At 41.7% G+C, this 16055-nt stretch overlaps 1 protein-coding gene across 3 annotated transcripts in view; it reads left to right on the top strand.

Moving 5' to 3' along the window:
* The window catches only part of RAB2B (RAB2B, member RAS oncogene family), a 189680-nt gene that overhangs the window by 109552 nt on the left and 64073 nt on the right, over positions 1-16055 (top strand). For 2 of the 3 annotated variants that reach the window (XR_015296035.1, XM_086923630.1), the window contains exon 2: positions 1008-1079. Coding sequence is in view for 2 of the 3 variants with exons in the window: in XM_086923630.1 (XP_086779756.1) it covers positions 1008-1079 (72 nt within the window). In the remaining variant the exon portion in view is untranslated. Of the gene's footprint in view, positions 1-1007; positions 1080-8703; positions 8771-16055 lie in introns of all 3 variants that reach the window. The other variant, XM_086923631.1, reaches the window with a different exon arrangement.

The following is a 16055-nucleotide window of genomic DNA, read 5'->3' as shown; positions in this document are numbered from 1 at the left end:
ACATATATAGTAATATAGTGGTACTGTTAGACCAGTGTATTTCTTATTACCTTTCTGTTAATTTTTTTCCAGAAAAGACCATTCTCCTGAAAAGGGGCACAGCCCAAAATGCTTTGAGTGGACATTCATAATGAGATTTAAGAAAATGAAAAATTCAACTCCGATATTATTTGTTATATTAATTATAAAAATTGAGACCCACACAGTTGTTTTATTTTTGTCCCCTAAACATCACAGGCAGCTCAAGGCCATCTCTATTGTCGTGCAACAAATGCTATGACATTGTGTCCTGGTAGGTCACCAAGGTGTCTACTGCAAAAATAACAATGGGATGGAAAGAATACTTAAAATATTCTCAGCCACTAACAATCTCAAAGAGACTCTTTCCAGACCATAATTTTTCGTTCACTTTGCCATTCTAGACAGAGACCCTCCTTATGCAAATCTGTCTTGGTCCTGCTCCATCAGGACCTAGCCCCAACTGCCAGGCAAGGTCTCCCTCCAGATGGGGACACAAGCAACTCCAGACCGGTTTCAATCCACTAAGGTCTCATCAGAAACCCCAGACCAGTTTTAACCTACATAGGTCTCTTCAGTGAGGTACAGCTCAATGACTTACCAGTAGCTGAGATTAATTCAATCATTCCACATGTCACTTTTTTGTTTACTTCAGTGCAACACCTTAAATGCTAGAGTTATGGCCAGCCATGGGTCCTGATTTCGCTGTTCCACTGGAACCAAGCTGCACCTGACTGAAGAGCCTCAACTCGGGTAAAACCGGTCTTTAGTTGTTTGTGCTCCAGTTAAGAGAGGATCTGACTAAGTAGCTCGGGCTGGACTATTCTAGCTGAGTCTTATCAAAGGTGGCATTCCACCATCACTTTTTTTATTTACTTTGGTATTTCTCCTAAGGAAATTGTATATTTATTAGACCAAGATGTGGGTACAGAGGGACCAGTTTGGGTTGTGCTACATTGTGACCAAATGTACTTTTATCTCTTCAACAGGTGTGGGAAAATCATGTCTTCTACTCCAGTTCACGGACAAGAGGTTCCAGCCTGTTCACGACCTCACTATCGGTAGGGCCCCAGCGGAAGACACATGGTTGATTGGTTAAGAAATGTATATTACAGAATTCTGTCTCTCATGGAACCGCATTCCATCTTTTCTTACATGGCTCATGGCGTCCACCTAAAGGGCCTGTAAGTGTGAAGTCTTATAATTAGAAGTTTGTAGGTGCTACAGTATTGAAATAAAAGTGAGTGCATCAAGTCCAAATTGAAGCACACTGGTAGAGCTTTGTGTTAGTCTTAATACTAATAGTATGGGTGTGAAAATGATGATTGAAGTGCCTTGGCAAAGCTGTGTATGGTGCCCATTATTGAAATAGAGAGTGCTTCAGGTCACAACTCAGGTTAAATGTCAGAGCTGTACATGCATGGATCCAAGTACAGAAACACTAAAGGTCACGCTAAGTCTTGGAAGAAGTTAGTGTGAAAGATCCGTGTATGTGGCCTACTACACAATAGTAAGGCATCATGAAGATTAGGACTGAGGTGTATTGGATGAGCTGTTGTAGGGAGCCAGTGGTGGTTTAATGAGAATACTTCAATGCTGGAGACTTGCCATCTCTTACTTGTGTATGTGGCTGCAAAGCATCATGCTGTCTCCCTCTGTCTGGGATTCTAGTTATCTACACTGCACCGCAGTGATCTGTGTTGCATCCTTTGAAAGCACTTTTCTGGTACAGATTCCATGTGAGACTTCTGAAAGTTCTGAAAATGTTTTCCTGCAAGGTGTCCTGCTCTGTAAAGTTCCTAACATACTAAGTAAAATTTTGTCTTCAAAATAGTGACTCTCACAGATGTTCACTAGCTGGAAATGCACCAGAAACACTTGAAAATCCTGTTGACGCCAGGCAAATGTTTCTCAACTTCACTATGATACACACACACACACACACACACACACACACACACACACGTATTCCAACATATTTCCAGTGTCTTTTAATATCACATTACTCATGCATTTGAAATGTCAACATTGGTCGCAAATGTAACATCCAAACCACACACCAGCACCAACTTGATATAATATTGGATCATGCTGTTTACCTGTTCCACTAAACTATGACAATGAAATGCACTACTACTTGATTACCTGCATCTCTCTCAAATCTCTTGAACATAACTGTTCTCCGTTATCTGTAATTAGTTGTTTAGGAATGCATTTACTCCTAAATACCTGATCAAAAAAAGTTCAGCACAATGTTAGGAGTCACTTCAAACCATCTCCAGTCCTAATCTACAAAAAAGATACGTCAACTACTTCTTACTCCTGCCGGAAAAGGGGGTTGGGGGTGGGGGGGGCAGGGCTAGTCACCATGACCTGAGGACGTGGACGGCATGAGCTCCTAGTCTACCGCGAACGCCCAGCCACTAGCAGCTGTCGCACATATCTTGGTTCCTCTTGGGAATGCACTTCCAGGCAGTCATGGTCCCGGCGAAGTCCCTGGGTTCCCTCTGGATAGCAGGATAGGGCAAAAGACCAGCGGAGGAAGCAGTGTCTCTTAATGCAGCCCAAAATGGCGGCTTGGGCTTCTAACTGGGACCGTGCTGAGGGCAGACACTGCGCTGGGCCCATAGGAGTGTTGTGAGCCCTGGGTCCCAGTCTGGGCTCTGGATTTCCTAGGGGCCGCCCGCCCGCTCTAGGCTCTGCTGTAGATAGATTGGATGATTGGCCCGCCACTAATAGGATGGTAGCCCGATTGTATAGCATGGGTTGCAAAGCTATCTGATCTGAGCCCCTAGAGGGGCCGCGCTCAGGAGACCATTTTCACACGGTCGTGAGCAACTCTTGTGGGGGGTTGGGTGGGTTGGAATGCCCTTATCACTGTGGATTTTGTGTATGGGGCCACTGAAGACCATTTTGTTGCCTCTTCGACTCCCGCAAGCCGATCACAGCCCGAGCCCTTTGCTGGCAACTGAGGATAGCACGGGAGACCGCCCCGATATTTTGTTTTGACTGTGCCTGGAGTGACCCCAGGAAGGCGGGATCACTGCGGCCCCCACAGAGAGCAAACTGCTAATTCTAGGCCAAGTGGACACAGACGTTGCTGCTGGCTGCCCCGGCCTCACCCCTGAACTGAGCAGAGTCAGACTCTCATGTGCATGCTGTTGGAGGCCTATATGAACTTTAGTTTTGCTCTTCTACACCCTGCCGGTGCCTGCAGGCTTTGGTAAGCAGCCTGCTTAGAAAGGCTGCCCTAAAGTGTGTGGTTCTTTCTTTTGTTGCCTCTTCCACCCCACCTTCCACTGCCCCTCCCCCACAAACGTCTCCCAGGAGGGCGCCAGTGGTAAATCGACAGTAAATTCGAGAAACTCCTGGCCGTGATCGATGTTTCTGGAGAGAGACTGGAGAGTAACATTGACTCCATTGCAGTGGAACTTGGCCTTATCCGAGAGGACTCCCAGAAAATGTCTGAGAGGGTCCGTGCTCTGGTGGGCACTGTGCATTCCTTGGTACCAGCTTTTGAGTCCGCTATTCACCGTCTTACGGCATTGGAGGCCAAAATGAGGCACTTGGCTGTTCGGCTTGATGGGCAGGAGGGGGCGTGCCTGCCGGAACGATGTCCGTATTCTGAGACTCCTGGAATGAGTTGAAGGTGAATCCATTGTAAGATTGACAGCAGGAGGTTGTAGCTCCGGAGGGCTTATCCAAATTCTGTTCTTTGGAGCGGGCTTATCGGGTACCGATGCAGCAGCCTTGCCCTGCTTCACCACCAGTTCCAGGGGTTGCCCGCCTTTTGCACTTTCGTGATTGGGATCATCTGTTGCAACAGGCCTGTGCTCATGGCCTCTTTGTGGTGAACAATGCCAGGTTCAGACCCAGAGGTAGTCATTCCTTGTGGTTAAGAAAAAGCTGGGTGAGTTTGCTTACGCCTTCATATCAAACCACTAGCGGCTCCCTCATTAGAGGGAGGAGTGTCGCCCAACTGCTGTGAGCTCCGACAGCAAGAGCAAAGTCAATCATGAAAAATAAAATGGTAATAAAACAATGTTATTATCATTGTATTTTTCATCTTGCAGGCTGCCAGCCATGTCTATGCGGGGCTTCCTCAACAGTTGCTGCAGCACGGAGGAGGAGTAGTGGGCACTGTAAGTGGGTATTCCAGTTTGGCCAGCTGTCTTATGATGGCCAGCCCCACATGCGCACTTAAATCTCTCCAACCCATGCTGTGTTGCACATCCGGATGGAGAACAGGCACATGCTCCCAGGCCTTGACTGAGCGCCAATCCAGCCTGCTCCGATCAATCCCTGCGTTTCTCTCATGCTGGGTAATATTATTACCAGCATTAGAGCAGCGTCTGGATTGACGTAGGGGAGCTCACAAGAGTCTGGGAGCCTGTGCACCAGCCCATGGACAGCTTTGAAAGGACTGGAGCAGAGCGCAAAGATGCGGTGGCGGGCGACAGATAAGTACACTTTTCCATTAATTTATTTTTTAATTCGCCCCTCCAATTTCCTTAGACCACAGCCTTCTCTTGTCCAAACAGAGGATCAGTTAAACTTCTTCACAGGTCCAGCTGCGGCATGGGATTGTCTCTAGTTCTACGACAGGAGCACTGTACAACCAAGACTTCTGGAGGAGCTGGGAGTCGCTGTGTCCACATTGGCGATAGTGGGCACATATGCCCACTATCTCCCAGGTGGCACTGGAACAGGCGAGGGCAGTGGAGACCATTGCCTCACTACTACTGTGCTTATGACTTGGACAACTTAGTTGTACCGGATCTGGAGAACATTCTTCAAAGGGTTACCCCAGACACGGCTGACTACCTTGTTTAACGATTGACTTGATGGGGATGGATATCTTTGTAGTCTTGATTGTACTGTGGTGGCTGCTCCTCTTTTACTATTGACGATTTCTCTTGTTTCCCTTTTCTGATATGTGTGGGCTGTGGGGCTGGGCTAGAGGGTGTGGAGGGCTTGCACGGTGCGTCCCACTGTATTTGGTTGTTTTCTGTTTGCCCTTTACACTCCTTTGGCTGGTGGCTCAGTTACCCCGATCATGATCCTCCTTTACGTAACTGGTTGGTCCCTTTCGGACGTTAGATGGCACTTTTTGTTGTTTTGACAGGAGATTTTTATGTCCCACTCCTTGAGCTGTTGTGCTGAGAGTGGTGAGGGTGGACTGGATAGACTCTAGGGGTTGTGGGGGAAAGCTTGTGGTTCCTTATTTGAACTGGTTTCAATGGCAGCCCAGGTTGAATTGTGGAACATGCGGGCCTCTCCACCTCCTCTAAATGTTATAATGTGTTGACGTATTTGAAGCGCAGGAGGGTGCACATTGTGTTCTTACAGGATACTTACCTTACAGAACCTGAGGGGTGAGCCCTCCCTGGGAACTTGAGGGAACAGTTATACACCACAAATTACTCTGCTTTTTCACACCTTCAGGATTCAAGCAAGCCGGGCCGACGACGGCTGAAATGCCAGAAACCGGTCCCCGGAAGCTTGTCTCCTTTCTGGTGAAGAATTGGCTTGGTAGTTTGGTCTGCCCTGTTCCCATGATGCACTGGGCCAGGGACAGACTAATTTGCATGTAGCCAGGTTCTGAGCTGGGATGGTGCAGTGAGCTAAAAAACGGTGATCGATCAAGCCCTGATCTGTTGACTGGGTATGAGTGTTCTGTTTAATTCAGATACTCTGTCCATCACCACCACCCCCTTTTCTGAATAAGTGACAAGGAAGCTTCATTTTTAAATAACACAACACCTACAGTCCCGGTGATTAACATTTTACCCAAGAGACACAAAAATACCATAAACCCTGCAGGACTACCAATCGTCTCTGGGTGTAACTCCATTCTCAAACCTCTTGCAGACTATGCAGACTTTTTCATAAGACCTTTTGCAATCAACAATCAAACATACATCAGGGATATCACAGCTGTAATTAACATTGTTGAAAAACCATGTTTCTATCCTGTGAATGAACTCCTAGTCCGCCTGGGCATAAAAAGTCTGTACGCTAATATACCCCACCAAGATATACTAGGAATATTAAATTAATTTTTGGACTCACGACCTCGACCACATAATGTGTCCACAACACTCAAAATGGAATGTATTGAAGCATCTTTATGTAAAAATGTCTTTCTTTTTAAAAATGATTACCAACAACTTAAAGGAGTAGCAATGGGAGCAGTGTTTGCTCCTGATATTGCAAATATTTGTCTCCTGTTTTAAAAAAAAAACAATACACTGAATGTGCTACCAATCCATACTTAGCCAATATCAGTAAATGGTTGTGATACAGCAAGCAATACATTATTCCAGTACAATAGTCCCCATCCTCTGGCACTTAAAGATGGTTTAACTTTTGGGTAGTTTTTGCGTTTACGCATAAATTGCTCCAAAAGAGAAGAGTGCTTCATTGGGGCACAGAAACGTAAAGAAAAACTTCGAGCCCGAGGCTATCCTGCCAGACTTCTGAATTTTTTTTATTTAAAACAAGCTTGGTATAACAATCGAGAAGCTCTGTTAGAAGTAGGAAGACAACCAAAGTAATCATAATTGGTCTGTGTCTCCTCATTTGGGACCCACAAACAAAATCATAAAGATAGAGAACACACATTGGACTCTACTCAAAAGCTTACCTGAATTCAAACAAAAGCCTTGTTTTGCTTTCAAAAGAGAATCTAAGTTGAGAGAGTTTAGTCCATGCTTGTGAAACCTTCAGTCCAGCAATGGTAGATAATATGGTCCAACTTTCACCAGTCGTTGGCCATTTCAAATGTAATAGGTGTGTAGCCTGTAACACCACAAAAACTACCAAACCTTGTACCATCAGTGGCTAACAAGTCACTTTAAAACCTTTCTCAAACTGCAACACAAGTATTGTGATTTACTGCATTAGGTGTCCACTTGGGCTTCACTACATAGGGAAACTACCTAACAGGCCAAAAAGCGAATACTACATCATCAATCCAAAGTACGATGTAAGGTGGAAAATGCCCCTATTGTTGAACACTACATCACATTCAAGCATTCAGAGAAAGAAATGACCTGGTGGGTAATTGAAGTAGTCAAACCTTGCAAAACAAGTTCCAATGCTGAACAAATACTAACCATGAAAGAAAACCATTGGATTTCCAAAATAAAAAATGTGACAAAGGGCTTGACTCTAGCTGTAGAATGGCAAGTGTCTATGGTTTAACAGTTAATATCATTTATGCTTGAAATTGTGTTCTTTCCATACATATAGCTATTAATGCTCTGTTTACTGCCAATTCTTTAATTTTGGGAACATCAATCAATGTCTCTTTAATGTTCTAATTGTATCTGGTACTGATTGAAATTTGATTCCAATGTATTGATAATATTCATAGATATATGATTTTCTCCAGAATGTTCGATTTTGGCTTATTAGTTCAGTTTACATGTAAATCATGAATCTTTTTGAAAGTGATAAAGAACAGCATCTACATGCATGATCTTTCCATCTTTCTCTTTCTTTTCTTCTTTGTCTCTATTGTCTTTGTTGCTACACTCTTTTTCCTCCTCCCCCTCCCTCTATCATTAAATCACTAAATATCGTAATGTTACGACAAAGAAAATAATTATCTATTTAATAGTCATACATAGCACCATCATCAGAATGGACTTATATTAATTGGGACCACATTCTGAAGGCCCAATATACCTTGAAAATTGGGCTGGAAGTCCTCCCTCTTTATGAGACTAGTAAAAGTGGTGTATTCATGATATACACAGAAATTTATTTTTAATATCCATTCAAGATGGCCGCCATTTTTCCATCTAGTTAACTGCTATGCTATGGGAACTCTAGATTGCACGTTTGCTAATAACTATTTTTAAATAGCAATTTTTGTTTTAGATCAATTCCTTGTGGAACCAGTTACTCCGGATACATATGTAACAAAAGCTTTATTTATGCATCGGTAAATACGGATAGGCACCTTTAAGATTGTCCCACATTCTCAGGCAGATTGCTGCTATCTAGTTGTTAAAACACCCGGAAGCATATAATCGAATCCTGTGTTAGGATTCGAACAGCTGTTTAACTTCAGCCCGGACGCTGATCCTCGACGGCGTTTTCCATTCCTGACAAGTAAGAACAGCAAGAATGCATTATGTTTCATTTGGCATTCTTTAAAAAATTTAAAGTATACTTTAGCATCCATTTAAAAAAAAATGTTTTTTTTTTTGGTGCAAGTGTCGACTCGCCGAATATAATACGGCAACAATTCTATTAAGATCACTAAATATAATCTATATATATCACTTGTTACAAATATTTTCTTGTCTAATTATTACTAATCTTGTCGTTTTTGAGTGTATTGAAGTAAAAGCTCAAAGTGGACATATACTTGCAGCGGTATCATTACAAATACCTTAGATGGAGAGTTAGTTTACCGCTGGTAGAAGTAAGGTAGTTTTGTTTTCTTTTGCTGATTCCTTTTTAAATAAGATTCCCCTATTTAAATATGATTGATTAAAGTATGGATTATCTTTCATAAATATCTGTACTGACTATGACCTATAACATATTTCTTGAATAACTGTTTATTCAACACTTATTAGGTGTTTGTTATTAATTCTATTAGCAACTAATTCAATGCTGTTTATGACAGAAGGTCCATTCTTAATTTATATCCTCATTCACTCTTTCCAGATTGCTCTGAGGAATTTAATATTCATGAGGACTAATTGTTTTAAGGCCGAAGCCGATTTCATCTTAAGTAAGCTACTTCTTTTACTTTAACACAAATGGTGGGTGATGGTTTCTCTACCTTTGTCATACTTTATATTTCTGTGATGAAGTATGCTATTAATTTAGGGTAATTGTATCCTTCACGTTAACTGAGTCCTCATGTATACAACAAGTTAACACCTGTGATTTGTTTTTTCTTTTTGATATATTCTTTTGTGATTTCCTTAATTGATTTCAACAATTCCTACTTCTGAGGCCACTAATTTGGGGTCTCATAATTTGCTCTAACAAATCTAGTTGAATATGTTTAAATGAAATCCTTTGAAGGCATTATTACCTATACTCACTTTCTAATAGTGGCCTTTCTAAAACAGTGATGTGAAATCCAACTTTGCCACTACAAAGTATTTATCAATGTGATTGCAAACATATGAAACATGAAAAGCTGCACCTCTGTGATCAGGAATTACAGCTTTAAAGTATATTAAGTAATTTCCAATGCTAGCCTATTACAGGAGTAGACCTCACAGTAGCGAAAAACAAAATCGCCTTTGTTACTACTAGGACATGCAAAACATAAAAGTAGCTGTCCTATTTTTTACTTACATAGTACCCTGGTTTGTGGGTTACCAAGGGCCTTCCTTTTTTTTTTCTTTAAAGATATCTTTTATTTCGTCGTCTGCAGCCTTCTACATCCTCTGTCCTACGCACTAATGTTCGGATCCTGTCTGTGAGTTCTGTTACCTGCTGTGTGAGGGCTTTATGTGCCGTGGATAGTTCTTCGCGTCAGGAGTATAGCACAGCCCCCAGCGGTCACGCACCACAGCAGGACCGCCATGCCCGGTGATAAAGGCAAATGCCTCGGCCTAGTCCAAACCCACAGTCATGTATGCGGCTTCAGCTGCAAGCTTGGGTTCCATCGACTCCGCAATCCTCTCGGCGATAGCCCTCGGAGGTAGCCTACTCGCCCCAAGGCATGAAGGGAGGATTTCAGCTGTATTTGCTGGATAAATGGCAGGCCGGCGCGTAGTTCGTCGCTCACGCGTTTGCCATCTTCAGCTGTCAAGCCACGCCCCCCCCAACAAGGACCTTCCTTAGGGGTGACCTATAAGTAATAAAAGTGAAGTTTAAGACTTGGCAAGTAGTTTTAAATGACAAGTTTAGGGGCGAGAGTGTATACACTTTAGCACTAAGTGCTCTGAGTCCTAAAACCAACAAAACGAGTACAGAAAATGGAGGGAGACGGGCAGAGAGTTGGGGGGCAGACCACCCTAAGGCTGTCCGGTCTAATAGTAGGGCCCAAAGAATTTTACTCTACGTATACCACGGACCTTGTCCCTAGACTCATGACCCTCTTTAATGGTTCCTGGAAGCAGGAAGTACTTTCTCCCTCCCTACGCAAGGCCACTATCGCGTCAATACCTAAGAAGGATAAGGACCCACTTCTCCTCTATTCGTATCACCTCCTTTCAATTGCAGCATAGGCTATACAATTCTGAGCAAAGTCTTGGCGACCCGGCTCCTCACCCACATGTGCTCCTTGCTCCACCCAGACCAAACTGGTCTGGACTATTGTGTCAGTACCCAATATCCATAATATCTAGTGTCCATACCTAATATCGTGTCCATACCTAAGATGGATACGGACCCAATTCTCCTCGATTCATATCACCTCCTTTCAATTGGCAGCATAGGCTATACAATTCTGAGCAAAGTCTTGGCGACCCGACTCCTCCCCCACATGTGCTCCTTGGTCCACCCCGAACAAACTGGTTTTATTCCCACATTAAGCACCATGCACACTATTAGTCAGCTGCTTTTTGCTTTGGACCAGCAGGAGCGGCTACCGTTTAATGCATTAGTCATCTCTGTGGACATCCAGAAGGCATTTGACTCACTCTACTGGGAGTTTTTATATGACACTTTGGCATGGGCTCCATTTTTATTTGCTATTGCCATGGAGCCATTTGCCCAGACAGTCCGGGGTTTGCAAATTTTCAGGGTTTGAAACTTTCTTCGGAATGTCTCTCTCTCTCTCTCTCTCTCTCTCTCTCTCTCTCTCTCTCTCTCTCTCTCTCTCTCTCTCTCTCTCTCTCTCTCTCTCTCTCTCATCAAAATTAATTACCAATTACATGTTAATTAATTACCAATTAATAATTAATTACAAATTAATTCTAAATAAATAAATTAACATATTTAATTAATTTACTTCCCACCCTATTCCCCTATAAACCCACAACCCGCTACAGAATTATATTACACAAATTAAAAATTAATATTAACTTACCTTAAATTCGGTATTTTTGTTGTCTATATTATGTCTAGTCGATATTATGTCTATTCTATATTTTTTACTCGATATTATGTCTAGTCAATAATTAAAACTCTATTTTCTCTATACCCAGAGAGTCGCATGACCTCCCTGTGGGGCTGTTTTTGCCCCACAGTGTTCTTGTGCATGTGATCTATGGATGGTGCGGCCGCAGATTTGTAAAACTGCTTGAGCATGAATGCTTGTGTCACCTCTGTCATCAGGGGCAAGATGAGGGTGATCACGTTGCTATACAGGACTCTGCTGGAAGGGGCGCAGTTGGACCGGACCCATCTGTCGTCTCTGGGAGGAAGACTTAGGGATGCCTCTGTTTGATTAAGCTTGGAAGGGGGTACTTAAGCACACCCCCCAGGGTGTGTAGGAAAGTTTGCTTCAAACTTATTCAGGTCTGCTACCTGCACTGGGCCTACCTCGCCCCCCAGGAAATACATACGCAGTGTCGGGTTGCCCTAGATGCGGTGCGGATGAGGCAGTTTTTTCCATATAGTGTGGTTCTACCCGATACTGCTCCCGTACTGGACCACTGGCCTCCAGGTGGTTCGTAGGGCATCCGATTTGGTCTTCGGTCACATCGCCCTACCCCCACTCCATGCTCCTCACCTCCAGGGCGTCTGCTCTGCCTGCACAAGCGTGGTGCGGCTTGGAAGGTGACGGATAGATTTACAGACTTGGCATTAATTGTCGCCCTCTGGCTACTGACTATGAGCTGGAAGTTGACTCGTAGCCCTGATGTGTATAGATGGGGATTGGAACTGGTTAATTGGGTGGAGTGTGAGAGGAAGGCGATCCGAAGGAAAGAAACTAGGGGAGTAAAGAAAGTACAGATTCTGCCCTCTTGGGATGCTGTATATTGTTGGCTTGCCCCAGGTTGGAACCAGGTGGGTGAATTTTGTAGGGTGGTTAGAATTTTGGAGGATGGGCCCTTCTTGGGGGTTTCTTCCCCAGCTGCTGTGACTCAGGGAACAGTTCTAACCCTGGGGGAACCTCCGAAGTGGTTTTGAGTGTGTGAGTGTGACCGGTCCGAGCTTTTATATGGGTGGGTTTGGATGTGTGGATGGGTGAGTGCAGCACTGGATTACTGAGCTAGAATGATGCTTTTACGTATTACCATCATCGAATGGTTTTGTCTTCTGAGGCTCCCCCATGGCCTTTATTTCATATTTTTGTATTATTGATTTGTTAGACGCTATGTTACTGGGCCCCCTTACTGTAATGTGTACTACAATTGCTTCACATTCTGCCTGGCTGCCTGCACTGTCCACTGCAATCTGTTTTGTTTGTTTGATATGCTACTAAAAATAATTACCCAAAAACAAAATACTTCTCGAAAGACGTAGCAAATCCACCTTCTTTTTCTCCTCAAACATGTATCTCTTTTGACAAATGCTAATCCCCTCAATACCGACAAATACATAAAACTCACTCCAGCCTACCAGTAAGAAATTGCTGAAAATGAAGTATTGTAATCTATTTTTTATTACCTAATCAGGCAAACACCAACTCATCTGAAATTCTCTGGGAGCCTCTTCCACCAACACATGTTCGACATCCTGCATCCAGTGCTCCACATACTTCTTGCACCACTCATTTCTCGTTCAAGGCAGCTTCATCCCCCCATATTGCAGTAATCCACATGTTAAAATAAACTTAACATGCCTCAGCATCCATGCATTCATCAGTCTTCTGTACTTTTAGTCTTGTCCAGAATATAAACTACACTGAAAATGAATTGTAATAAACCTGCTTAGCAATGGCCAATGCACAGCGTGGATCTCTTCACATCTTTGGGAATCACAAATTTAACAAAGGTTTATGTTACAATCTAGTTAAAAACATCATCCCCTCCACAGACAATTGACTATAAACTATTGACATACCCTAGAGCATGCCATTGTCTCCTTCAGTGCCTGAAAACCTTTTTTTTTTTGTTTTAATAATTTGTACTTGTTTTAGAGAAATGAACACGAACAATAGCATCAATACTAAATGACTACCAGTAGAGAAAAAGAAAAACCTATTTAAATAGCTTGAAGAATTAAAAAGAGCAATACCGTTCGATAAATATATATCCTATTATGTTGTAGAACTATGAAGTGTGAAAGGGAGGAAAGAAGAAGAGGAAAGGGAGAGAGAAAGAACAATACATAAATAAAACTAATATGTCAGATATAGGTGTGCTCTGAAAGATACGTAGTGAAAGGTAGCAACAGTAGATCGGATTTCATTTTCTGAGACAATGAGAGTGAAGAAACGGTGGTAATTCTATGTTCATCACATATAAAATTTCACCATGTTAGTGTTGATAATTTAGAGGTATCTTTCCATCAAGATGATCACTTTAAATGCAATAACAATAAAAAGATCAATTTTAGGGGAAATCTTGTCAAAATCTGGTGAGACAGTGCAGAGGAAAACATTTTGCATCGATAATGGAATGTTACTTTGAAATATTTTTAGACATTTTGCCCAGCTAGATTCCCAAAATTTCAGCAAATTAAAACAAACATACTGTAGATGAATTAAAGTCCCTGTGAAAGAAGAACAAAAATAGTATAGAGGAGGAGAGGAGGTGGGAGAGAACTTGGATATGCATTCAGGAGTAATGAGAGCCCTGTTCTAAATGAAAAATAAGGATTGTGTAGTACGAGCTGCTTTGGATGTTTTTAAATAATTTAAGCCAAAATGTATCCCAAGTAGGGGTGTAGGGTGAAATGGATAAATCAACTTCCCAAAGTAGCTCGTTAGGGATAGGTGACCATAACATCTTGGGTATAGAGTTATGAGAGCTGTTGTATAACGGTGTAGTGGGAATAAGTGATGGAGTGGCCGGGGAAACGTTATTAGTTGTTAAGACTGCAAAGAAGACCATAAAAGATATTCATGGAAAAAATGAATTTGGTATTGAATTGTGATTGCAATTGGCAAAAGGGACTAACAGAGTTATGTTGGACGAGCTGATAAATAGACATAATACCCTTCTCCTTCCAGTATTTATAGTAGAATGATTTATTTCTAAACTTGATAAATTTGGAGGTAGGGAAGAGAGGGGGTTTGACATATAAACTAAAATATCATAAGCAGACAATTTAGTTTCATTAGAATTATATACAAAACCCGAGATAAGTGGGTTAACACAAATGATTTGAAAGCAAGGTTCTAAACATAAAACAAATCGCAAAGGGGAAAGAGGACATCCTTGCCGAGTACCTCTATGTTACTGAAAACTTTTGGAAAAATGATTATTAACAAAAATATTACCATATGGGGCAGAGTATAATAATTTTATAAATGAAATGAAATTAGGGCCAAAGCCATACCATTGAAGAGTAGTAAACATAACTTGCCAACTAATACGATCGAAGGCCTTTTCGGCATTGAGAGACAATGCAGCTAGAGGAGGTTGATGTTTTTTACCAAAAGCAATGACATTTGAAAACATTCTAGCATTATCAGCATCTAGTCTTCCCTTAACAAAACTAGACTGTTCAGGGTTGACCTGTAATGGAACTATGGTCTCCAGACGGGACGCAAGGATTTTGGCAACTATTTTGCAATCATAATTAATTCATGAAACAGTAGTTTTGTACAAAGGGAGTGATCTTTATCAGGTATGGGAATAAGGACAATCCGAGCTTCTAGAAAGGAACCAGGGGCCTTAGATTCTGCAAGAAAATAGTTAAAAAGTTCAAGTAGTTTAGGGGAAAAAAGAAGTTAAAAAAATCCAAGATCCCTGGTCCTGATGGCCTTTCTGTTGAATTTTTAAGGATCTGATGGCATCTGTTTTTTCCTAGAGAGTAATCTCAACTTCCAATAGATCAAATTTGTCAGGTAAAGATGGGGGGAGGGGGCCATTAAAAAAGGTGTGCATATTTTGTTCTAAGGGGAAAGTGTCCTCAGAGCACAGTAACTGGTAATATTCTTGACAAATGGTAGAAATATCTGTATCCGATGATGCCATTTTGCTGGTATGCTCATTTAGAATGCGACCAATATGTTTACTTTCAGATTTCGTGTTTTTTTTTTTATTGATCAGCATCTTTCCCGCTTTGTTTTGACCTCTGTGATATTTAGATTTAACTTTAAGAAGAGTATTGCAGGCATCAACAGTAGCAAGTTTGTTAAGAGCAGATGTGACTTTAATTTACTCGTGTAATACCAAAGGGGATTTAGATGAAAAGTATGTGTTCCAATGCTTTAAGTTGTAGTAAAGTAGTATATTTGGCATGGTTATTTTTTTCTTTCTTGCTGTGTAGTCTATAGTGAAAGCACGAAACAAGGCCTTAAAGGCATCTCAAGTGGAAGGTACCAATGTGTCCGAAGGTTGATTGATTTAAAAAAAAATTTTTTATTAAGGTAGTATCTTCAGATAAGAAGTTATTATCAGATAGAAGAAAGTTATTCAATTTCCTTCGACCAGTTTTAGGATTGTTCAGAGAAAGATAAAATGAAGAAAAAACAGGAGCATGGTCGGAAGTAAAAATAAAGCCAATCTCTGATGAATGGATGGAGGGAAGTAGAGGTTTACTAGCCAGAATATAATTAATCCTGGAACGAGAAAAATTTGGAGAAAAATGTGAATTCAAGAGTCAGGATTATAAGTTTTCCAAACATCAAATAAGGGATGGGTGGCAATGGCAGATTGAAATGCTTTGTGAGATTTGACAGGATTAAATTTACATTTAGATTGTCTGTCTGTAAATGGGTCTAACCGCTGATTGAAATATCCTACAACAATAATGTTACGTTTGTCAAGGAAGGCTAATAAAATCTTGACGTTGTTCCAGAAATTGGGATCCGGTTTAACAGGACCATAAATATTAAATAAAACGATTTCCCTGTTATGAATGATAATCTTAGCCATTACCCTCCATCCATCATTATCACATTGAGTTGATAACATTTGTACATGCAATGATTAATGAAAAAAATAGCAACATCACCTTTACAATTGATTGCAGGAGAATATATTACTTGGCTTACC

Source organism: Lissotriton vulgaris, chromosome 5 (assembly GCF_964263255.1).
Source record: "Lissotriton vulgaris chromosome 5, aLisVul1.2, whole genome shotgun sequence".
NCBI lineage: Eukaryota > Metazoa > Chordata > Amphibia > Caudata > Salamandridae > Lissotriton > Lissotriton vulgaris.
The sequence above is the reverse complement of the archived record's forward strand: the minus strand, read 5'-3'. Positions and strand labels throughout refer to the sequence as shown.